Raw genomic sequence first — 25865 nt, forward strand, 5'->3', positions numbered from 1 at the left:
CTATAGATTTCAGAGTAAGCCAAGATAATAAGAAAAAATGATCCCTATTATTTTATTTAGATTGGTTGTCAAAAATAGTCTGATTCTTCAAAAGTCTTCTGCTTGAGATGTGCAGACAGAGAATAAGCAGTACTGTCACCAATATGGTAGCAGAGGAAACCCCAGCCTCTGTCCTCTGGCAAAGATCCACAGTTAGGCAGCTGACCATGAATAGAAACAGCTCTAGGGCAGTTCCGGGGCCCATGTAAGAAACTTTAGCAACATAGTGAACAAAAACCCTGAGATGGGAGCACAAGAAGGGTAGAAAGAACAGTCATTTTGCTTTCATCATCCCAACCCCTAGGGTGGCATTGATCAGAGCTAAGAGGGAACTCTCCCCATAGAAAGAGTTTCTCTCCGCAGGAGAGGGTGAGCGTGGTTTGTGGCACCAAACTAAAGGACCCAATTCAGTTTCGCTGAAAAGACCAGCAAAGCGGAGGCTTATAGAAATGGCTAGAAATAAAAGAGCAAGGGCTACCAATGTCAGCCACATGGTGGGAGCAACATGAGTTGGCAGTGAAATGCCCTGTATATTCCCAGAGGAACCCTGTGACCATCATATGGTGAAAGATGGTAGCTACACTTGGGATGAGCATGGCATTGCACAGAGAGTTGTTAAATCACCATGTTGTATACCTGAAATTAAATGTGTTAACTATACTCAAAAAAATTAAAAACTGAAAAAAATAAAATAAACTCCCCCCCCCAAAAAAAACCCCTCAGAATCATATGGCTTCCCTGAATTCTACAAAAAAACATAGGAGGAGTAAATTCACACCAATTCTTCTCAAAATCTTTCAAAAATTTTAAGAGGCAGGGATACTCTCAAAGTTGTTTTACAAGGACATCATACCCTTAATGCCAAAGCCAGATAAGGATACTATAGGAAATAGAAAACTACAGATCAGTTACCCTAATAAATAAAGATACACAAATTCTCAACAAAATACAAGCAAATTGAGATCAGCAGAACCTTAAAAGAATCAACCATGAAGATCAAGTCAGACTTATCCCTACAATACAAGGATGGTTCAACATACAGAAATCAATACCTGTGATATATCACATTAACAGAATAAAAGGCAAACATCATATAATCATTTCGATAGATGCAGAAAAAAGCATTTGACAAAATTCAACACCTTTTCATGATAAAAGCTCAACAAACTGGGTATAGAAGGAACATCCCACAACAGAATAAATGCCACACGTGACATGTCCATCGGTACCATCATACTTAATCACGAAAAATTTAAATCTTTTACTTTAATCTCAGGAACAAGACAAGCAAGCCCATTTCTAATCAGTCCTATTCAACAGGGTAAGAGAAGTCCGGACTAGAGCAATTAGAAAAGAAAAGACATTGAAATCAGAAAGGAAGAAGTAAACTTGTTCTGTCTGCTAATGATGTGATTTTGCATGTAGAAAATTTTAAAGATTTTACCAAAAGTCTGTTAGAACTAATAAACAAATACACTAAAGTTATAGGACACAAAATCGACATGCAAAAATCAGTTGTATTTCTGCACATTAACAATAAAATATTTGAAAAAGAAATAAAGAAAACAACCCCATTTACAATAGCATCAAAAAAGATAAAACACCGAAGAATAAATTTAGCCAAGGAAGTTAAATATCTATGTATCAAAAACTATAAAACATTGATAAAAGAAATTGAAGACACAAAAAAGTGGAATCCATATTTATGGATTGGAGACTTAATATTGTTAAAATGTCCTTACTTCCCAAAGTCATCTAAAGATTCAATACAATCTCTATAAAAATTTCAATGGCATTTTTCACAAAAATAGAAAAAAACAGAAAAAATCCTAAAATTCCTACAGAATTACAAAGGGCAAAGCTGGGGGCCTCACTGTATTATAAAACTATTTGAATCAAAACAGCATGTTATTCATACACAATAGACTGGTGAAACAGAGTCAAGAGCCCAGAATGCATATATAGTCAACTGATACTTGATAATGGAGTTGAGAATATTCAAAGGAAAAATATATTGAGAAAACTTGATATTCACATGCAAATGAATAAATTGGACCCTTATCTTACACCCCTGACATAATGCAAAATAAGGACTTCGACATAACAAACCATCAAAAAAATGTTTAAAGCCCATAAAACTCCTAAAAGAAAGCATAGGTGGTAAGCTCCTTGACATAGATCTTGGCAATGATTTATTTGCATATGACACCACAGCACAAGCAACAAAAGTATAAATTGGCAAGAAGGTGTACATGAAACTGAAAATATTTCTTTTTTTTTTCTGAAAATATTTCTGCACAGCAAAAGAAACAATCAAAAAAATTCAAAGACAACCTATGGAATGGGAGAAAATACATAAGGAATACGTAATTCAATAGGAAAAGCAAACAGGGATCCCTGGGTGGCGCAGTGGTTTGGCGCCTGCCTTTGACCCAGGGTGAGATCCTGGAGACCCAGGATCAAATCCCATGTCGCGCTCCCAGTGCATGGAGCCTGCTTCTCCCTCTGCCTGTGTCTCTGCCTCTCTCTCTCTCTCTGTGTGACTATCATAAATTAATAAAAAAAATTAAAAAAAAAAAAGAAAAGGAAAAGCAAACAGCCTGATTAATAAATTTGGCTTGAACAGACATTTTTCCAAAGAAGATCTGTAAGGCCCAAACAAGTACACAAAAAGGTGCTTGACATCACTAATCATCAAGGGAACACAAATCAAAACCACAAGATATCACCTCACACCTATTAAAACGGCTATTATCAAAAAAAGAAAAAGTAGTAAATTCTGACAAGGATATGGGAGAAGGGAGCCGTCATGCACTGTTGATGGAAATGTATACTGATGCAGCCACTATGGAGAAGAGTTTGGAGATTCCTCAAAAAAGTTAAAAATAGAATTACTATATGATCCAGGAATTCCACTCCTGGGTGTATATCCATAGGTAATGAAATCACTGTCTCTAAAAGATCTGCATTCCCGTGTTCATTGCAGCATTATTCACAATAGCCAAGACAAGGAAACAGCATAAGTGCCCATAAATAGATGAGTGGATAAACACAATGTGGCCTATGTGTGCATACATAACCGTGCATACATAATACACACACAGTGGAATATTACTCAGCCATAGAAAGAAGGAAATCCTGGCATGTGCAATAACATGAATGGATCTTGATCCCTGTGGTGTTATGCAAAGTGAAATAAGCCAGAGAAAGATAGATACTGTATGATCTGACTCATATTTGAAATCTGGAAACACGGAACTTATAGAAACAGAGATTGGAATGATGGTGGCTGAGGGGTAGGGGTAATGGGGAGAAGTTGGTCAAAGATTACAAACTTTTATCAGTTAAAAGATGAGTAAGTTTGGGGAATTGAATGTACAGCATGGTGACTATAGTTAATGGTAGTATATTCTATAGTTGAAAGTTGCTTTGAGGGTAGAATTTTAATGTTTTCATCATAACATCAAAGTGGTAATTATGTAAGATAAAGGATATGTTTACTAACCCTGTGTGGCAAACACTTCACAACACATACATGTATCAGATCATCACATTGGACACCTACATTTATACGTTTTTATACGTCAACTAATATATCAGGAGAAACTCAGTTCTCTAATATTGCAGTAACTCATATTCCAAAGTTTACTTGCTGAAAGTCTTTGCCGGACAGGACTTTTCTCTAATATGAATATAGTTTTAAGCATTTTACTATATTAGCCTTGGCCTCTGTAGAGGGCAGTATGCTATCATCTTTGAATGATTAAGAACACCAATATTAAAGACTGGAGTTTTGGTCGGCTTTGTTCATGGATTCTTCCCCCATGCTCCCCAACCCAGTACCTACAACAGTATTGAACACAGGAAGCCGTTAACTCATGTCTATTGAATAGCTACTGAATTTAGTCCACAAATCGATCATTGGTTATCATTTCTTTTCCTTGTACATTTCCTATTAGAGAAGGTAAGACTTTGGTATCAGTGAAAATACTGTGTCCAGTGGAGATCCCAAAGTGGCTCAATGATCAGCTTGACATTGGAGCATTTGCTATCCTATTCCTTCATTATTTTTAGCTTCTTGACTATATTTGTGAGCTAATTTTCTATACTTTCATTTTAATAAAACTATTCAAAATATCTCAACACTTGAAATTTCGAAGAGACTGTTGTTCACTGTCATATTTAAAGCATAAAACAGGGGATCCCTGGGTGGCTCAGCGGTTTGGCGCCTGCCTTTGGCCCAGGGTGCGGTCCTGGAGTCCCGGGATCAAGTCCTGCGTTGGGCTCCCTGCGTGGAGCCTGCTTCTCCCTCTGCCTGTGTCTCTGCCTCTTTCTCTCTCTCTCGAATAAATAAATAAATCTTAAAAAAATAAATAAAGCATAAATCAGTAGCAGACATTTTATACTCATAGAGAAGTTGTAGAGAAAGAAGTACGGTATTTCTTCCTATGTTAAGTCAGCTAACTGCTTGCATATACTTTACTCCAAGAGACATATTGGTAGACTCAATATGTCTTGGTGTGAATAATATCCTTTATTGTGCCCCAGAACATTCTAACGAAAATAAGTCACAATTTCCATAAATAAATATAAAGAGTAAAAACCTAACTTCTATTTAAGTATGTCACTGCCTCCCTACTCCAAGAAAAGATTTTGTTCCCTTTAATGAAAAGCAAAACAACAGCTATATGGACAATAAGACTCAAGCTGAATTTCTAAAATACTAACCTACCCATATATATTAATATTCAGTTACATTGAACCAGTGAGTTATATTTGCTAAGGCTCAGGAAGACATTGAAATACAGCTTAAAATGGTCTCCTATTTTACTGTATTTTAGGAACTAAAGAATATGGGTCAATTTTGTTATGTTTCCCAAAGGAATATTAAATAGACTGAGAACAGGGGGAGTAAAACATTTCCATGAGATTTTTGTCCAAACATAAAGTGGTTTCATAGTCCTTATTTTTTTTTTTTTGCATTCAAGTACACATCTTTTCTAGTCATTTAAAATGAATTTCACTTTTCAATTGGTCTTTATTCCTTCTGAGCTAAGCCCGTAAACCTCCAAAGATCTCATATACTTGTTGGGTCTAGGTCTACTATTGGTGGTCTTCCTTTCTGCTAGACATTTCATCACAAGGAACCAAACTTTGTTCGTGGGTCAGTGCAAATATTCATAATTTCTTATCGTGATTTTCACATAAATTTCATTAAACTTTCTTCCAAATTTTCTTCCAAATTAGAATGAAAAGTTGGGTACAGAGCATAAGATGTCAAGTGCACATGAAGTCTCAGGAGTAGGATCAGGACTCCAAATGCCAGGAGAAGAAGTACTACAAGGGAAGGTGAGGAGCTCTGATAAAGGAAACTAGAGAGAATGAGACAAATACAGCATCCATGGCAGCATTGGAGACACTGGGGTCAATTGAAACAGTAAAGTAAGATTCTCAATATCCTTTATTGAGAAGGAAGAAATTAATAAAGTTTGTGAAATTTTTCTCAATAGTCACCTTATTTATTTATTTTTTCTGACTCATACCTAGACTAGTTTAATTATTTGCAGAGTCTGAAACCGGACTACCTTTTAGAGTTTGGAAACTATTTCATTGACCAGAAGATGGAGCCATTATATAAGGAATTTTTAAAACTTGCAGGTCACAATGGAACCAGGATTTCTCTCTTTACTATTATTTTAAACATTTTATAGAACCTGAGTAGTCAGTGTCACTTTGTTTTTAACAATGGAAAGGAGGTGGCACGTTTTAATCTTACAGATGCAGAGAAATAACATATCATTAAATGATCGGCCCTTATTAAATAAGCACATGTATGGAAGATTTATGGCTTTGATCCTCAATAGCCATAAAAATATATACTATAGATTTATAATCACATTGGTTACCTTGGACCAAGGCAGATTTCAACAAGCAGGTAGCATTTGAGCTGCTACTCTAACATTCTCATTTGGGATTCTCATATAGCAGATAATCTCATATAGCAGATAATCTGGGAAAATATATTTAAACAAGGAGTTGCACTATTTTATTTTGATCCATAAACTATATATAAGCACCACTGTCATTATACTCACTCATAATAATTCTTCTCTATAACATTTTAAACTTTTCTTAGCATTTTCAAAAAAATTTTAAAGATTTTATTTATATATTTGAGCGGGGAGGGACAGAGGCAGAGGTAGAGGCAGACTCCCCACTGAGCAGGGAGCCCAACACGGGGCTCAATCCCAGGACCCCCGGGATCTTGACCTGAGCTGAAGGTAGACCCTTACCCTACTGAGCCACCCAGGTGCCCCTCCTAATTTTTAATATACTGCCCACTCTTAACCAGAACAGAAAACAAAACCAAGAAGTTAAATGCCATATTCAACTAAGAAAGTCACACAGCAAAAGCAGAGACTGAGAGGGACCCAAAGCTGAGCTTCCTAACTCACAGCTTTGGCACAGTCTACTTCTGGATCTTTCAACTGATGTTCAAACTTCTACTGTTCAACACATACTTACAACAAACTAGGAAATTGAGGGTATGAGTACTTTTCTGATGGGTCAGTTTTAGGAGGGACACTGAGAGGTTGTGTGTAAAAAATTTAGCACCCATGTATTAAGATCCAGGGCAACTTTTATTGGTTTTCAAGCTCAGCTGCATATTGGAATCACCTGTGGAGCTTTGAAAAGCTCAATACCCAGGCTGAACGCAGACCAGTTAAAGCAGAATCTTGAGGTAGGATCCAGGCATTGGTTTTCAGGTCCGCGGGTGATTCCAATGTGCAATAAACTTTGGGAACAGCGATCTTGACCCCTGTTTTGGCAGCTGTAATGTATATACAATTTTTTTTGGCATCTGGAGCATCCCTACTTCAAGTGTGGTCACTGCACAAAAAGCCTCAGAATCATCCGGGAAGTTTTAGAAATGCACATCTGGCGCCCCACCCCCACCTATTGAATCAGAAACTGGCAGCGCAGCCCAGCATCTGCAGTGATTCTGAGAATCACAGGTCTATCTTGAGACCAATCTCCTCTTTTTATCCTTGGCAGGTGGTGATTCCATCCCCTGAAGGGATGAAACTTATTCATTGCTTGTTGACGGTTTTGTCCTGGAAACGGACCCATTTCTCTTTTTTCTTTCTTTCTTTTTTCTTTTCTTTTCACCAGATTTGCTAAACAAGTAGACACTTCTTGTTTGATATTGAGTCACTTTTTTTTTTTCAATGCCTGTTCCCCTTGATGTTTAGAATGTTACTGTTTAGAGGGAAGGGGTCAAAAAAGAGCTGCAAAGAAAGTAAGAAAGGGGAGTAGAGAGAGGGTTCCAAGGTTTTATTGGTGCACTGAACTCCGATTATACTTGTAGGATTCTCAATCCATCTAATTTTATATTCCACATATAATTGATACTAGCAATAAAATTGGTATCATCTGCAAGACACCCAGGAATCAGAAAATAGCTATGATCTTAAGAAACAACTTGACATTAAGCCAAAGTCTAGCTGTCTTGTTTGTTGCTGGGTTTTGTTTGTTTATTTGTGTGTGTGTATATGGCTTTTTTTGGCTACCATTCCCTGACACAAATGAGAGATGCAGCCCCTGGAGTCAGACAGATCCGGATTTGTTTTTTTGGTTTTTTGTTTTTGTAAAATGTTATTTATTTATTCATGAGAACAGAGAGCAAGAGAGAGAGGCAGAGACACCAGCAGAGGGAGAAGCAGGCTCCATGCAGGGAGACAGATGCGAGACTCGATCCCAGGACTCCAGGCTCACTCCCTGGGCCGAAGGCAGGCACTAAGCTGCTGAGCCACCCAGGTGTCCCCAGATCTGGATTTGAACTCTGGTTTCAGCCCTTTCATTATGGCCTTTGGGCTGGCTATCTAGGCTTATTTCCTCATCTCTAACGGATGACCAATAAATCACTTTTATGGGCTGCTCTAAGATCGAAAAGACAACATATAAAATGCTTCACATTATTCTTGGCACATGGACGACACCAGAAGTGTGCTGGACCCAGCTTGGAACAGTTGGAGAGGGCCAGAGGTGCCCATGTCCTCCCCAGCCCAGTTCCAGTGACTTCAGGTTGTGTGCTTGAAATTGGCTGTGGTGGGGTATTTACACCATGGAAATCGATAAAAGGCACATAGAAACAAGAGTTGTTTTTTTTTTTTTTTTTTTTCCAGGCGAGCCAGTTATTAAACATTTACCAGCACACCACTGAAAGGCATCCTTTTGTGGTTGTTTATATTTTGATGGGCTGACTTTGGACACAGTTTGTCTCTTATTAAACAAAAATAGCCAAACATAGCCCGCATAGATGAAATGAATGGGAAGATCCCAGAAAACTCTTCCCTGCCATCTGTCTCCCAACACACATTCGCAAGAATTCCCTGTTAAATTCACAGACCGTGGAAAAGGTAACACAAAATTATGAGCAGACACTGACCTTTTTTGTGGTATTAGTTCAGCAGAGCTTTTCCTCTTCAAGGCAAGCTGATGGAGTTCAGGACTCTGAAATAATCTATTTAACTAATACTGAGCATCTGTTGGATGTCAGGACCTTCTAAGGATGGAGATAGCTAAAATACATTAGGTCTTTACCTCATATGGCTATATTTGTCAGTTGAGAGGAGACAAGTAAACAAATAGATAAAATCATAATAATTTTAGATAATAGTAAGTAATGAGATGAAAATAATATAGTTTAGTGCAGTAGGGAAGGACTAGGGCAGTGGGGTTGCTTTGAATAGGCTGATTAGGGAAGGCCTGTCCAAGGAGGAGACACCGGAGCTGAGAGCTCAGAAGACACAGCTGTGCTCTGAACCAGAGGAGCATTCCAGGCAGAGAAGGGCAAGAGCAAAGGCCCTGGGGCAAGAGGAGACTTAGAGGAAAGAACAGAAAGTCAGTGGAACCACAGCTTGTGAGTTTTAGAAAAGGGTGTGTGGTGTGGGGCAGTTAAGGGGCCAGATCACATAAGGCCCTTTAGGCTGCTTGTAAGTCTGTCCTTCCGGCTAAAGAATTATGAGAAGAATCCAGGCGCTGGAAAGCATAGCTTGATGGAAATTAGAATTTCAAAGGATCACTCTGCTCTGTGGAGAACAGATTGCAGGGAATCAAAAGCGGATCCAAAAGACTAGTTCAGCAGCTACTGTAAAAGTCTAGGCAAAGGATGACCAGATGGTGGTAGAGATGAAGAGAAATGGGCAGATTTGAGGTCTGCTGTACAGGTTAAACCAGTAGATGGCTTGGAGACCTACGTCTGTCAGCTAATTTCTAGCCTGAGGTAGGCTGTAAAGAGAATGTCTAAGAAATGAAAAAAGAAAAACTTTTAGACTTGCTAGTCGGAGGAAAGAGAGCGGTCCATATCACATTCTTGATTTCCAGCCACTCCTCCAAAGAGAAATGATGAACACATTTATAGTACATCCCGGTTCTCAGAGAGCTTCATGGTATTAGGGAAAAGCAGTTACAGTGTGGTAGGAAAATGAGGCTGCATTTAGATCGCCAAATAATTACTCTCATGAAAAGAATTAAAACATTATCTGAGTTTACAAACTTAGGGGGTGCCTGGGTGGTGCAGTCAGTTAAGAAACTCTTGGTTTCAGCCCAGGTCCTGATCTCAGGATCTTGAGATCCAGCCCCACCTGGGCTTCCCGTTCAGCACTCAGCAGGGAGTCTGCTTGAGATTCTCTCTGCCTCTTCCACTCCTGTGCACTCTCTTTTACTATCAAATAAATAAATAGAATTTTAAAAACTTCTTAAATTTACGAACTGAAGTCTCAGTCTTAATGAATCTCCTTTTTTTAAAAAGAATATTTTATTTATTTATTCATGAGAGAGAGAGAGAGAGAGAGGCAGAGACACGGGCAAAGGGAGGAGCAGGCTCCCGGCGGGGATGTGGGACTCGATCCCAAGACCCTCTGATCAGGGGATCTCGACCTGAGCCGAAGGCAGATGCTCAACCACTGAGCCAACCAGATGCCCCTTAATGAATCTCCTTGAATGAGTTATTACTTTTTAAATTTACCTACCTTTTTTTTTTTTTTTTCAAAGCTGTTTATAAGTCTGCTCTGGAAGCTTTAAAAAATGGAGAAAAAAATATTTGGGGAGCCCAACTTTCATTAGAATGACCTTAGGTTTTGTACTTGTCAGTCAGACAAAGTTACAGGAGATTCCTAGACAGGAAGTCATTTTGCATCCTATTTAGTATTCAGCAATTAGATGACTAGATATCCTGAAAAACAAAAAAAAAGATCCTGATATAAAATGTCTGTTGGGTGAAATTTCATAAATACCTTTGTGAATGCAAGACAAAGCTTGCAAGAAATTAACAGAAGCTTCCACGAACCAGAAGCAAAGAAACAGCAGGAAACAGAGCAGCAAGATGATACTGGGGCCGAACCACCTGGAGGTGGTGGTTGATCTCAGTAGCAGATGCCGTCTTGTTGCTCCTTACTTTACGGAGTTTTAATAAATACACAGCCCAGTGAAAACGTGATACAGCTCAAATGTACATACTTGTACTTCTCTGTAAACACCACCTGGGGTAAGATATAAAACATTTCTGTTCCCCTAGGATTCTCCTGGAGGCCTCTCTAAATCAATACCCCCTCCCCAAAGTCTCCAGTCCTTTAACTTCTACTATCAGAAATGTTTTGCCTATTATTAAGATTCATAAATGAGGGCAGCCCTGGTGGCTCAGCGGTTCAGCGCCACCTACGGCCCAGGGCCTGATCCTGGAGACCCCGGATCGAGTCCCATGTCAGGCTCCCTGCATGGAGCCTGCTTCTCCCTCTGCCTGTGTCTCTGCCTCTCTCTCTCCTCTCTGTGTATTCTCATGAATAGATAAATAAAATCTTAAAAAAAATATTCATAAATGAGTTCATTCAATAGGTAATCTTTGGTGGGCTAGCTGCTTTAGTTGGTGAGATTTTCCATGATCTTGCAGATGTCAGTAAGGCGCCCTTTTTTGCTGTGTGTGGTATTTTGTTGCATACCTAATGCCACAATATTTGTCCTTTCTGATTTTGATGGATTTTTGCCTTGCTTCCTGTTTGTTCCAGGCTCTCGTGAATATAGCATCTCTGAACAATCATACAAATGTCTTTTGGTGGTAATAAAAGGTCGTTTCTATTTATATATGTCTGGTATAAGACTTTCGGTCATAGAAGAAGTTTAGCATTGGCAGACACTGACAAACGTATTTTTAAAATAATTGTACAAATTTATGTTCTTACTAGAAAGGTATGAGAATTTCTTCTGCTTCATATATTTGACAATACTTGGTATTGTCAGTCTTTTTTTATTTTTAAATGTAGCCATGCTGATGGCAGTCTAGTGATATTTCATTGCTGTTTTCATTTTCATTTCTCTTATGAATAGCTTAAAAAAAGATAAGTCTGACATTCCAATACATTGATAAAGTAGCATCTGTTTGCCACTTTGTTATTCTTATATGCCATGGCTTTTTCCCCTCAACTTTCACTTACTGTTTTCTTTTGTGTTAAATACATATTTTCTAGTGTTCTATGTTAATTCCCTTGTCATTTCTTTTATTATATTTTTGCGGTTGCCTTGAGGATTACAATTAATATTTTAACCTAACAATCTAGTTTGGATCAATACTAATTTAATTTCAATAGCACACAAAATATTTGCTCCCAAATGTCTCTTTTCCTTCCCTGTTCTTTGTGCTCTTAAGTCACACAAATTACATCCTGACACATCCTATGCCCATCAACACAGACTGAAAATTATTGCTTTATGCAGTTATCGTTTATGTCTTATAGGAGAAAAAGAGGAATGACAAAAAATACATTCCTACTGTCTTTTATACTTCCTGACTTGGTTACCTTTCTTGGTGCTCGGTCTCTCTTCCTGTAAATTTGCATTACCGGCTAGTGTCCGGTCATTTCAGCCTAGGCTCTCCCTGTAGGACTTCTGGTCAGGCAGAAGTGCTCACAACATAATCGTTCAGTTTTTGTTTATCTGAGGATGTCTTAATCTCGCTACTTTTGAAGGTTAGTTTTTCTGGATACCGAATTCCTAGTTCAGTGTTTCTTTAAGTACCTTGACTATGTCACCCCACTGCCTCTGTCCTCCATGGTTTCTAATAAGAAATCACCTGCTAATCTTAGGGTGAGATTTCCCCCTACCCCGGGTTTGTCCTTGTGGTAGTGGTGGTGGTGGTGGTGGTGGTGGTGGTGGGTGCTGCTGCTGCTTGTCTGTTTAGTGGCTTGACTGGCCTAAATCAGTAAAGTCTGTGTTCTTTGTCACGTGTGGATACTGAAATCTCCTCTCAATCAACTTAGTGCTCGGCTAATGACTGGTCAGAAATCCCTTTAGATGCCTGCGATCATTCCATCTCCTAGCCTTTGCTGGTGGCCTCTATTTTCTTGTTGAGACCTGCCTTTAAGACTCAGGCAGGCAGGGCGCCTGGGTGGCTCAGTCGGTTAAGCATCTGCCTTCCACTCAGGTCATGATCCCAGGGTCTTGAGATTGAGCCATATCACATCAGGCTCTCCACTGAAGCCTGCATCTCCCTCTGCCTGCCACTCCCCCTGCTTGTGCTTGCTCTCTCTGTGTCAAATAAATAAATAAAATCTAAAAAAAAAAAAAAAATGCAGGCAGTTTACAACTCTACCTTAGCTGTCATTTCCTGCTTATATAGAGTCTCAAGGTCAGCCAGAGGTAGGAACTCAGCCCATGTGTCTGGCCCTGTGCATGCAGGTAGCTTGTAGATTCCCAGAAATATGTTGGGGTTTTACAAAGTCCATTATGGTCATGTCCTTCTCTGGCCTTTTCTTTTAAATTTTTTTGGTAATCTTGTTTACCCCAACTATTATCACTGCCCCAGGCAGCTGCAATGTTAGATAATTGCAAACAACCCCAGGGAAAAGGCTGCTTGCACCAGGTATATTTTGAGTCAGGCCACATAAAGACAGCTTTGCAGGTGCATTTTTCAGGCAATTGCCAGACAATTTTCTGGAAACAGACATTTTTGGGGGAACGCCAAAGCTGTTCTGTCCTCTCCGCTGGCCTTTAGGCTTCAGATTTTCACTGGGATTATGAGACAACTGGCTTTTGAAACAACCAGAAGCCTTGATGTACTTACTGAGATTCAGCCATTTTTCTTGAATAAAAACTCCTTTGGTTAATTTCCAGAGTTCTGAAAAAGTTGGTTTTGACAATTTTGCCAGTATTGTTCTTCTTTAACAGAGAAGTAGATTTTTGAGAGGTCCCTACTTTGACATTTCCACTGACGTCCTGAAATCCCAATTTAGAAATGGGCAGAAAAGGAAAATGTACACTTTACCAGAAAGGATATTCAGTTTGGTTTCTTAAGTTTTGATTTTTTTTTCATAACCTACCGTGCTGTGTGCTGGAAAGGTGACATTCGTGGGTGGTGGGGAATGGTCATGTTAAGGCCTAACATATTTCTCATTGACTCACGCACGGTGCATTTTACATGTACAATTCCACCAAAAACATGTACTCAACAATTGACATCTTTAGTGGTAATTTGTGTGACCTCTCTGAAGCAGTCTGCGATGCCGACCCCTTTCTCTTTCTTCATATTCTGTTCATTCTCCTTAAAGGTTTGTTTCAAGCTTCTATTTGTGCATCCTCTTCCTGGCTGACTCAGCGTGCCTTTGGGTTTGCCCACCCCTGGGAAGCAATGACTCCTGGACATGTGTCTCTAACTCTGGCTGAACTTCATATTTGTATATTCTTTATTACCCAGATCTTACATTCAATTGTCCTCAGGACCTTGACTTTGACTCAGGGTACCTCAAACTCCAACACATTCAAAACTGTCACTCAGTTTTTGATACTCAGCTCCAGGCTGCCCTGGCTGAAGGAAGCTCCTCTCCGTCATGTTCACATGTTACAATATGGAAAAATAATGTAGGGCTACTCTCATTGATTCTTCCACGACACAGTGGATGCTCAATATCATTTTATCGAATTTATGACTGAATCCTAGATTGAGAGGTACTTCAGAAAATGCATAATAAATTGCCGCCCTTTAAAGTTCCTATCACGTACTCATGTGCTTTAGGATGACTGAGTGCCAGTCTCTCATAGATGAACTTGAGGTTCAGAAAATACAGTATGTTGTTTAAGTTCACAGTCGCGTAGTCAGTAAGTCACAGATTTAAACTCATGATCTTACTGCTGCTGTGTATATATTTTATATTTACATTTTTGGGGCAATTCTTAAAGGCATAAGATAGTATTGCGCTGTGAAAAACAGAGCTTAGATTTCTTTAAGTGCTTTCAATGTCGTGTCCAATTTGCTCTATTGATCTTATAAAGAGGAAGAGGCTTGTTTTGTTGGTTTTAGCTCCCAAGATGACAGAAGCAGGGGAGAAAGAAAGAGTTCTCTTACTCCAGGAGGAAACAACTGGACAGGAAGAAATGACAATAGGGAAAAGAAATGCCAAAGGCTGCCAGGATGATTTCTCAGCTTTGTGCAGTTCCAAGGGCTTTGTTTTTTCCCTACCTGCACTGGCTTCTTTAGAGCAAACTATTCATGCCCCTCCTGGGCTCTGGGCATAAGAGTTAAGTGAAGTTTTAACTTTATTTCAAAGAAAAAAATTAAAATATGCTTGCCTAAAAAATTCACTTCTTGACCGCAGTCATTCTTCAGATTTCTGATGGAGGCTGTGGCTTGTGTCACAGAGCTGAAGGAGATCGCGTCTCTTGTTCTCCCTGGCTCTGTCCCAGAGATCCCTTTCTGCCCATAACCCGGCTCTAAGTGGTGTTCTGGCTGAAGTTCGTAGGAGGCAGACCCATTTGTCTCTAAAATAAATGGATGATATGTGACTCTTTAGAGATAAAGATAACTTTTCTTTCAGTCCCAAGTGCCAGGGCCAAATTAGGTGACTCTAAACCAGTCATCAATCTTTGTTCTGAATTTAGGGTCTAAATAAGATGGTTAGGGTAAGATGAGTGTATTAAAGGAAGCAAGTAAGGCAGGAAAATGATCATGAACGAATGCTTTCCCCCCTTCTGTTTCTTCCCAGTTCTCTCTTATTAGAGCTGATTCAATTGAGGGCTTCAGCTAGAACCAATATGTGCACTGAGTTGTTCAAGGAGATTACAGGAGAATTCTGTAAAGGGAGTCAGAATGAGAGTCTGATATTTAGAAGTTTGGTAGTTGTGATCACTGATTTTTTAAAAAATATTTTTATGTCCACATATTTTCTGTGCACTTCAATAAGTGCTTTCATGCCTCTCCTTTGAGCATGTGTTGGACTTGCATCTCATGAATAGAATGCAGTGAAAATGATGGATTATGACTTTTGAGGGTAGGTCATAAAAGGCAGTGAAGTTTCCTCCTTGCTTTCTGGGGACCCAAACACTCAAGCAGCCCAATGGAAAGATCCAGGTGGAGGAAGTAAGGCCTTGAAACAGCCAGGGAGGATCTGAGGCCTCCTGCTAACAGCTATGCCAGTGAGCCATCTTGGTAATAGATCTTTCAGCCTTACTCAAGCCTCCAGATGACTGCATCCCCAGGTGGCAACTTCACGTTCCAGCCAAACTGCTTCCAAAGTCCTGGACCACAGAAATTACGAGATAATAAATGTTTGTAGTTTTAAGTTGCTAAAAAGAAAGAAAGAAAGAAGGAAAGAAAGAAAGAAAGAAAGAAAGAAAGAAAGAAAGAAAGAAAGAAAGAAAGAAAAAAGAAAGAAAGAAAGAAAAGAAAGATAAGGGAAAAAGAAAATTTTGTGTGGAATTTTGATACCTATTTTTCATCTATAACATTTTATTACAAAATTTGTTCTTAATTTTCAATGTTGAGAACACCAAGGACAATGATAATATCCAAGCTTCAGACAGAACCATATATTTTTAGTTCAACTATAAATTTTAGTCTTTGTTTCATCAAATCTTTGGCATAAGTGCCAAAGCAAAATGACTACTTCGACTATTTTTTAAAAATCATTCATTTAGAGCAGTGAAAAGTGGATTAACTATTAGGAATCAAAAGTTAGCTCCTGAGTGATTTTCTTTGTCAAAACAGCTTGTAAATCATTGGAATGAATGACCAGAGGTAAAAAATTCGCAGTAAAAGAAAATATATAGCCACTATTTTTAAGTTTGGACAAAAAAATTATGAAGCTTTGAGAGTTAAGAATCCTGATATTAAGTATCATAAAATAAAATTGTATATAACATAGATTATAGAACATCCAATAAAACATAACCGAATACACATAACATTCATGATTAATAATGCATGATAAAATCAATCTAACATGATCTCCGATATTTATGGTAATTTATGGCTCATAATTTTTGTCCCTCCTCAAATAAAAGCTTCATGAGGGAAGGGATTTGTCTATGTTTGCAGACTGAGGGTGCTCGGTAGATACTGAATAATGAATAGCAAACTCATACATGTTTCATTCTCTTTGAACACTAAATTTTGCTAAGTTTGACTTTCTAGAGATTCTAGAATCAGAAAAGTTTTGAATAGCAAACTCCTACATGTTTCATTCTCTTTGAACACTAAATTTTGCTAAGTTTGACTTTCTAGAGATTCTAGAATCAGAAAAGTTTTGAATAGCAAACTCCTACATGTTTCATTCTCTTTGAACACTAAATTTTGCTAAGTTTGACTTTCTAGAGATTCTAGAATCAGAAAAGTTTTGAATTCTGGATTTGTTGCCTTAGGCTGAGATGGCAGTGAAAGTCTGCAGCTCTAAACCTCTGTGGTGAGACCTAAGGTAGAAATGATCTGTGAGACCTTTCAGGAAGGTTGGAAAACTCTGCTTACCTGTACCCTCAATTTATTGGTGGTCTTTCTCAGGCCTTGTCTTTGAACTGCTTTTTTTCCCCCACCTTAATACATTAAGAAAGGTTTTCTTTAGTCGTGTTCAGTTCAACTTTGCCAGGCCACTAATGTCATTAAAATCAACTCTATTTAAAATTCCCAATAAGTATGAAACCTCAGTGTGTTCTGACTACATTGAAATATTCCCACTGGAGCCAACCTGCTTGTTTGTAGAGTATGTAGCCTTCAGATTGGCTCCTTCCATTTAGTAATGTGATTTTGTCTTTGCTTCTCATTATCCTGACTGGCTCATAAAGACATTCTAAGCTGGTGCTAGTGGAAGTTAACTAAGTGGAATATGTTTCGTCTTCTATGAAATAAAACCAAAAATAGGATATACCAGCAAGTATGATATCTGGAACGAGAGTAATTTTTGTTCAGGTCAACTAGGTTTTTAAAATTGTTAATAAGACCTAAATATTTTTTATATATTTTTGTCCATTGCGTTATCTATTCCTTTGTTGCACTTCAATTGTTTTTGAAAAATATTTTAAATGAGATTCAAGCTACAACAACACATAATAAAATATTAAACGCGCCTCCTAAATCTCTTAAAATTGGCTTTTTTCTTAGATCAATTGTTAATGTTTGTATCTAATTACACTACTTGGAATTATAGGCAGTATAGTGTAGCATGTTTGCTCTACTGCTTGTTTAGAGCTATCTATTATTCATGTTTCTCTTCCTGTGTGCATCAAATGCTATTGCAGCAAAGGTCTGGCCAGTATGCAATTCTCTCCTCCCTTGAGAGAGATTACCATGTACTCCGCAGCTCATTCTGCTTGGATTATGGTATAGTGTTATCTATTGCAAGTAAGAAGTTAATTCTTTTGTTGTAGGAACTTTATGTGATTGCCAATCAGTTATGTTAAGATGCACAATGGTGCTGTGCAGGGACTATAATTCTATTTTGCAGTGATTATCACAACTACCAGTACAGAGGTCCCTAGGAATATTTTTTATCTTTTGATATGCTGTTATAATAGCATACAAAGTTGAAATAATGGCTGAGCACTGCAGCAATTATTCTTAGTGCACCTTATTTACAAATCAAAAGCAGGACTGGATGTTCACAGCTAAAACAAAATAGATGTTTGGATTGACTATTTAGCTAAATATGAGAACTACCTCCTCCACATTTTTTCTTGCAATAAGCTAAACTTTTATAAATATGCACGTTTCCTCATTTTAGCATGTTGTTTGAAATCACAAATCTCAAAATAGCTCAATTTTGAAATATTTTTGTATATACGTTACATCACTAAATGTTCTCTACATGCCAATGAAATGTGTAAGACTCTTTTGGATACCTTGTTTACACAAAGTTATATAAAATCGAGGAAATATTGTCATTTAATATCCACGAAGAATGCATTGTGCTCCTATGTGATAGAGAGGTAGCCTGAGCTCTTATGTGTTTAGTGGCAAATCGGTTGCCAAATTACTACTACTAATATAAATTATTGATTTTGTATTGTCAGACATTGTTCTGATTGCTTCATGTGGATTTTCTCATTCTATTCTGTGACCATATATGGTGAGGTAGTACAATTATCCACATTTTATAGATAAGAATGCTGAGTCACATATAGTTTAAATGATGTATTCAGGAAACTCAGAGTCCTAGCTTAACTGGGATCCAAACACAGTTTCTAGGTCTGGAACCTGAGCCTTGACACATGTCTCTCAATGACACAATTATGCTATTACATGAAAAAGATGCATTCGGTCAGCGTGCGGCTAAATGTTTGCATATCTTCACTTCTTGTCTCAATTTTTTCCGTCTGAACAAACTCTGTTGTGGATTTCAATGAATTGCTTTAGAACTCTTAATCCTTTATCTCCATATTCTTATCCTGGAAGACTTCTTATGGAGGACATTTGAAACTATCCATCTTTCCATTTTAAGAAAAAAGCTACTAGTAGCTTCAACTTATTTAGGGAACTTAAAGATGATTCTCACAGAAACAGAAAATACATGCAAACATGACTTTGTTTTGTAATGATTTTTATTTTAACATTCTATTACAATGTGTAAGTCTCAAGTATAACTACAATATAATTTATGACAAACTCCAACATTTTGAGCATTCACAGATGTATGAAAATTATACAGAATTCTATGTAAACAGCATTATTATATTCATGGCTATTCATTTATTTTTATGAAGCAATTCTTGATTATTTTCCTCAAGAATATTACATCATAACCACAGATACTTAAAAAAAATGTGTAGTCTCTATACACAGGTCCTAAATCCAGGCCAATTACTTGGCCATTCTAATTTAGCTGGCCCTCCTTTCATTACTTCCAGTAACATTTCTCCAAAACTGCTATTTAAAACTGCTTTATTTACATGTGCATTTTATCTTAAATCTTTTTAATAAAGCTATGAAAAATCTATAAAATCATGCTGAACATTTTGGGTTGAGGTTTTCAACAATCAGCATTTAGAAACAGCCCACATATCACTTATATCTTTTGCAAACTATGTAACAGTCAAAAAAGCAAAATGAGAGTCTCCCACTATTCTCCAAATTGTATGTATGCATTTGTGTTCAAATTTTTGCTTCCGTTTGTGTTTGCTTACATTTTATGCTAACTTAAACTTTACAGTGTAATTGCCTTTCCACATCATTAAGTGAAATGAATTCAGTGATTATGTAATTTAAATATTAGCATGACAGTGCCTTCTGGAGGTATCTCATAATCAGTACCAAATAGTAACCTACACGAAAAGCAAAGTCAAATTTTACTTCAAGCTTACACAGTACTAAATAAGCTCTCAATTCCATATATTGTTTTTAATTGATAAAAAGTCACAACTAGACATTCCTGGGAAAACATATTTATACAAAACCTAACTATGTCATATTAAAAAAAGTATTGTTCAGCATGAAATAGGAGAAAAGAGCAAATCTGTAACTTTTTTTTTGAAATGCTAAGAAGAAACTGTTGAGGAACCAGTTGCCAGTAATTTTTATTTCACATAAAAATAAGGCAATGTAAAAACATGAACAGTAAATTACACATAAATCTGTCCACCACACATCTTTTCATAATATATAAATATGCAAAATGCAGTTATATTTATATGGGTTTAAAATATGAGGAGAGACTGAATTTAAATCTAAGGTGATATTAATTTCTCAATTTACTGTATTAAAAAATTTTACAAATGTAATATATTTTGTATGGTTCCCTAATTTCAAAACCTATTTTCAACAGGCTTAGCAGGTATGCAATGCAATGCTCTACATAGTCTAGGAAAACACTGCATGGTATCTTTCATATTAAATAAAAAAGAGGCTCAAATAACCTAAGATGAATGATTAAATGTAGGTGCAAAGAATCTTTGGCCCTAGGTTTAATTTCATATGTAACTTAGGACAAATGTCTAGAAGTTGTTAGATGTTCATGGATGTTGTAAAATACATCACAATTTAAAAACGTTAGAGATACGAAGTTCTGTGGAAATGTCTCTGTTTCTATCTCATAACTGTGTTTCTTTGTCTATCCATATCCTTCATTTCTGTAGGTATTTTAAAACCTCCTTTATTTTTAACTAACCAGAACAACAAAAAATAGGTTGTATTTATTATAGAAATATAATTTATGTTCTTTTTTAATTTAGAAAAGCAAATGAATGATATATATACTTGATTTGAAAACTCCTACAAAATCTTCTAAATAAAATTACTTCCTACTTATGTAACTCGATTTTTGCCTATGCATAAGTAACTTGATAGAAGAAATATCTCATAGTCTTGAAATAAACTCATGAAAAAAAATGCATCATGGCCATTTCTTTTCAGAGCCACTATCAACAAGGACTTTCTAAAACTAGATTTATAATCCTTGGTAGGAGGACAGCAGCTAAAGCAAAATTGAATATTTGCTTGGTAAGCTACAAGCTCATGGTACTTTATTGATTGATATAAAATGTACCTCATAGTCATAGAATTTTAAGGAGAAAGTGATATTGTCATCAATTTAAAGACGAAAGAGAAAGATTGAAAAGAATTAATAGCACAAATTAGGACAAGTATGTTAGTGGGAAGAGAGCAGGGTGGCAAGAATCCCCACTGATGTTCACTCAAACCAAAACAAGTCTGTGTTGAAAGGCTGCCGTGTATCATGACTTGAAAGTTTGCCATACACATTTAGGATGGTACGTAGGCGATGCAGTAAACACTTTGCCCAAGTCACTATCTGCTCAAACATGTACCACAGTATCAAACAGATATCTGCACATCAGAAAGCACTTCATTAAAGGAAAATATCAACTTTACTTTCTGCTAAAGAATGACCAGACAATAGTGCATGAGAAAGCAGAAATTTGTGACCAAACAGATGAAGAGTTGGGTCATTACTAATGTTTTAAGGCAGCACAGTCCAGTGTTAAGATTGTGAAGATAAAAATGAATAAAGCTTTCTTCTGTTCCTTCTTTTCTTAAGCATCCTTGGTTTTTTCTTCTTTTGAGGAATGTAATATGTATGTAAAATAATTTTTCACTTTGTATGGTTACTGTATGAACAAGAGGGTATTTTAAAAGGCAGGCTATGAAGCACAATACTCTACAGGTAAGCCTTATCCTGGGTGGTCTATGAAGCAACATGAATAACAAATATTTTTTGAAATGAAAAGCCTACATATGTTTTCAATCCCATGTCATTGTATAGGCACATAAAAATTGGTTCCAATGCAGTAGAGAATAAATGTAAGCACCTCAAAATATAGAACGACTTCTGTACACAGAGAAGAGTCTTGCTCCCTAATAACAAGAAGTGTTAACTAAACCTTCATTACTAATGACCGTTCCTTCTGTCAGGGCATTTCATTGCAAAGCTAACGTAAAATACTTTTATAGACATCCAAATGATAGACATGTGTGTGTGTGTATTTGCACAGGAAACATGAATGTTTACAGTCACGTGAAGAGATGACGGAGTGGATATGAGCATTTTCCACATGGTCTTCTGATGTATTAAAAGCAAATAAAATCAAATCAGCTTTGTTTGCTGTAATCAAGAATCCCTACAGAGTACTCGTACTATTCTTACAGAATCATTTACTAATGCAAACATAGCCATCTGCCAATGCTGCCCATCTATTTTCAGGAATGAGAGCTAGTCATCGCACTGACTTTAAGAATATTTCAAAAAAAAAGTTTTGGCATAGACTTCCTTAAAAGAGTCTTATTAACACAAATGTATCACCTTCAGAGGCTGTAAACAATATATCAAAAACGAAACTCTATTTTTTGCTTTCCTTGCCATCTTTCCCTTTGTCTTCCTTTTCTGTTTTGTCTTTTTCATATTTCTCTTTGTCTGGCTTTGTTACACTGTCATATGAAGGTGGAGACACAGTAGATGGGGTTGCATCAGTTTTTTCTGGACTTGAGTTCTCAATGTTATCAAAAACCATATCCTCTTTATTGGGCAAATCATCATCTCGGTCTCCATCTTTTATGTATATACTCGATATATTTTTGACATTTTGCCGTAAGCGGTAACGTCTGTAAGCACGCTGAATGACAGTAGCAGACACATCCTCTTGTTTTCGTTTTAGTGTAGTTGTTATGGGTTCATAGGACACTTTAGAAGGATTTGCTGACATGAACCTTTCTTCCATCTGTGAACGCAGAGAGTCCATTTCTCCGCTTTCACCCAAAACACGCTTTGTAAAAGCAAATAAGATATCAAGACAATGGATCCGGTCCCCACTGACCATGGGCAGGTCCATGGCAATGAGCTGGACTTTGTTTGGTTTTGCTATGAGAAGAGGAGGATCCAGGGCAGCTGCAAAATCAGAGAGTTTGCTATATTCTATAAACTGGGTGGCATCAGGATCAAACTTCTCCCAAACCTCATAGAACATCTCAAAGTCATCCTCGCTCAGGGGCTCGGTACTTTCCTCAGTAGCAACACTGAAGTTCTCCAGGATGACAGCGATGTACATGTTCACCACAACCAGAAAGGAGATGATGATGTAACTGACAAAATAGAATATCCCGACAGAGGGGTTCCCGCAGTCCCCTTCGACTGAACTTCCAGGGTGAACTTTTTTGGGGTCACAGTCAGGTGGTGCACTGTTGAGAATAGGTGCTAGCAATCCGTCCCAGCCAGCTGAGGTGGTAATTTGGAACAAGCAGATCATGCTGTTGCCAAAGGTCTCAAAGTTGAACATGTCGTTAATTCCAGCTTCCTTTTTAACATAGGCAAAGTTGGACATTCCAAAGATGGCATAGATGAACATGACCAGGAAGAGCAGGAGGCCGATGTTAAACAAGGCAGGGAGGGACATCATCAGAGCAAAGAGCAGTGTGCGGATCCCCTTCGCCCCTTTGATCAGACGCAAGATTCGACCGATCCTGGCGAGCCGGATCACTCGGAACAGGGTGGGGGACACAAAGTATTTTTCTATCAGCTCAGCCAGAAACATGCCTGGTGAGGAAGAAGGGGATGGAAATTTAACAATTAAAATTAAAAATTAAAAATCATGACTTTTAAGTAATTTTATCTGGCATCTTATCTCTTATGATTTCAGGACTATCATTTTATATTGAAAACAATTTCATACCAAACGATTGAGCAAAGGAAAATGATTGAAATTACTATTGTGACATTTTCTCTCCCTTTACTAAATTTGTGGACATTGTTTTTTTTTCCCCCCTAATAATTTTTGATTATAGTGGTGATACCTACTCATGTAGAAAATCTAAGCAATACAGTAAAATGCATAAAAGGAAATTATAAATCACCTGAAATATCACCAATTACAATAGTTATTACTATTTTCTTGAGTATCGCTTTAGATATTTTTCTATGCAAGGACACACACACTTTGTCAATGAATGTAATTATGCTACATTGGTACTTTTAATAATGAGTCACTTCATCATGTCATGGAAATATTTCCATTCAAATGGCAACAAAGCAATTTCTTCTAGTTTCATAGTGTTCTATTTAGTCAAATAACTAAATATTTAAGAATTTTATGTTGTTTTCAATATTTTTGGCTGAGATGAATATACAAGTAGGTTTTTTCTAGTTACATGAACGTGATTTGACAATATATCAATAAAATATCAAACAGTATATTTAAATTTTTCTAATATATTGTCAAACCTATCTCCAGAAAGTCTGTACAACTCACCATAGTGATGTATGAAAGTGCTCATCCTCTACATGCTCAACCAGTATTTTCGTTATCATTTTTACCAGAAAATCTTTTGATGTTTCAAAGCATCTCATTATAACTTATTTGCATTTATTTTAGGGGAAAAAATCCACATTTTTTCTTGTTAGTTGGACATTTTTTTGTGTGCTGCTTGGTAATTTTTTACTTTTTCTTTCTGGCCATGGTAAGTACTTTGCCCATTTTTCTATTGAGATTTACTATTTTCTTATTGATTTAGGAGGGCTATTTTTCTATTGAAAATGCCAATCCATTGCTGGTCATGTTACATACAATTTTTCCCTGTGTTTCATCTTTCAACCTTTTTGATTTGGGGAGAAGGTGGTGGCTTTTTCTCCATAGAATATTTTTATTTTATATAGTCTATTAGTTTTCCTTCATAGCTCAAATTTGTGTCATAAATAGGTTCATTGTTATAAATCTATTTCTTCTTGAATTTATTTTTTTACACTTTAATTTTTGATGCATGTGATCTGTTTACTGAGCAAATTACTTTTATTTTTCTTCCATATAAATTTTAGAATCATTCAGACTTGTATTGCCAATTTATTATTTCCACCAGGCAAAAAGACTTATTGATATTCTTGTTGGGATAAATAATACTGTATTTATAAATTGATTTATTTGAAAAAGGGTCACATTTATAGTGATAGCCTTCTTATCCAAGTATAAGAAGTCTTTCAATTATTTAAGACTTCTTTTGTATCTGTTAGCTTTCCTCATAAAAGTCTTATACATTTTTTATTAAAGTTGTTACCATATATTTTACTTTATTTTTATTGCAAATGTAAATGAGATTTTTCTTTAGGTCCACTTTCTAATTTTTTTTGTCCACATATAAAAAAAAATTGTGACTATCAATACATGTGATTTAAAGTTTGGACCTTCCGAACTCTAATTGAATTCATTTTTTTTTTTTTGGTTGATTCTCTTTCATTTGTAAAAAATGCCATAATATGATCTGAAGATGAAGATCATTTGCTCATGTATCCCTCTGTTTTCTAATCTAATTGCATCAGCCAACATAAAAATAGAGGTGGTAGAGGAATGCTCTTTTTTCTTCCTAATTTAATGGGAATGCTTCTACTATTTTGCTTGTTATCACAGATTCATATTTAATTTGTTTTCTGATATCTCAATACTTTCTTAGTACTCTTTTTTCAAAAGTTGATTTTGAATGCCTCTTCTAAATTTTATGGTACTTAATATTGAAGTTTTAGGTTATATGACCTTTAACTTTTCTAGGCCCACCTGTTTCATCATCCGTAAGTTGAATTTGTATTAAACAATCTCCATAATCTCTAAAATTTGTAATTCTAAAAATAAATGCAACTGTAAAATACTGGGCAAGGAATGTGCAGATACTGAGAAAACAAGAAGACAGAGAAACAGCTATGGTAATGAAAGGAGAAGAAGCATAGAATCATACTATGATTCACGGTCAAGACGGGTTGGTTGAGAAATGATTCTATTTGATAGACTTGCCAAGTATGAAGCCATAATTAAAATGGCATTTCTTGAGATCTTACCTTCGCTTTGAATTCAGAAAGAATTTTCACAAAAGGTCAGGGATATTCTGGCTATCAAGGGACATTTCTCATGATGTGCTAGAACTAGAGGTGATTTCAGATTCTGCACTGGTCTTCCTACCTACATACGGGATTTTCTACCTACTTACTTACATACAGGTCTATCTATCTACATACCTACATACAGACACAGTTGCTACTTCTGTGAAGAGTAATCTTGGAGATCAAATATCCAGGAGTATTACATGC

The 25865-nt window shown here is 36.8% G+C and overlaps 1 protein-coding gene and 1 long non-coding RNA gene across 5 annotated transcripts in view; one reads left to right on the forward strand and one right to left on the reverse strand.

Annotated features, from left to right (window-relative positions):
• LOC119867819 overlaps window positions 1-25865 on the forward strand; it is a 70782-nt gene that overhangs the window by 22586 nt on the left and 22331 nt on the right. The gene's annotated exons all lie outside the window — the stretch shown is intronic.
• SCN9A (sodium voltage-gated channel alpha subunit 9) overlaps window positions 18877-25865 on the reverse strand; it is a 159829-nt gene continuing 152840 nt past the window's right edge. For all 4 annotated transcript variants that reach the window (XM_038584714.1, XM_038584713.1, XM_038584716.1 and 1 more), the window contains one exon: window positions 18877-23333. In XM_038584714.1, the coding sequence (XP_038440642.1) occupies window positions 22144-23333 (1190 nt within the window). In that variant the 3' untranslated portion in view covers window positions 18877-22143. The remainder of the gene's footprint in view (window positions 23334-25865) is intronic.

This window comes from Canis lupus, chromosome 36 (genome assembly GCF_011100685.1).
Source record: "Canis lupus familiaris isolate Mischka breed German Shepherd chromosome 36, alternate assembly UU_Cfam_GSD_1.0, whole genome shotgun sequence".
Taxonomy (NCBI): domain Eukaryota; kingdom Metazoa; phylum Chordata; class Mammalia; order Carnivora; family Canidae; genus Canis; species Canis lupus.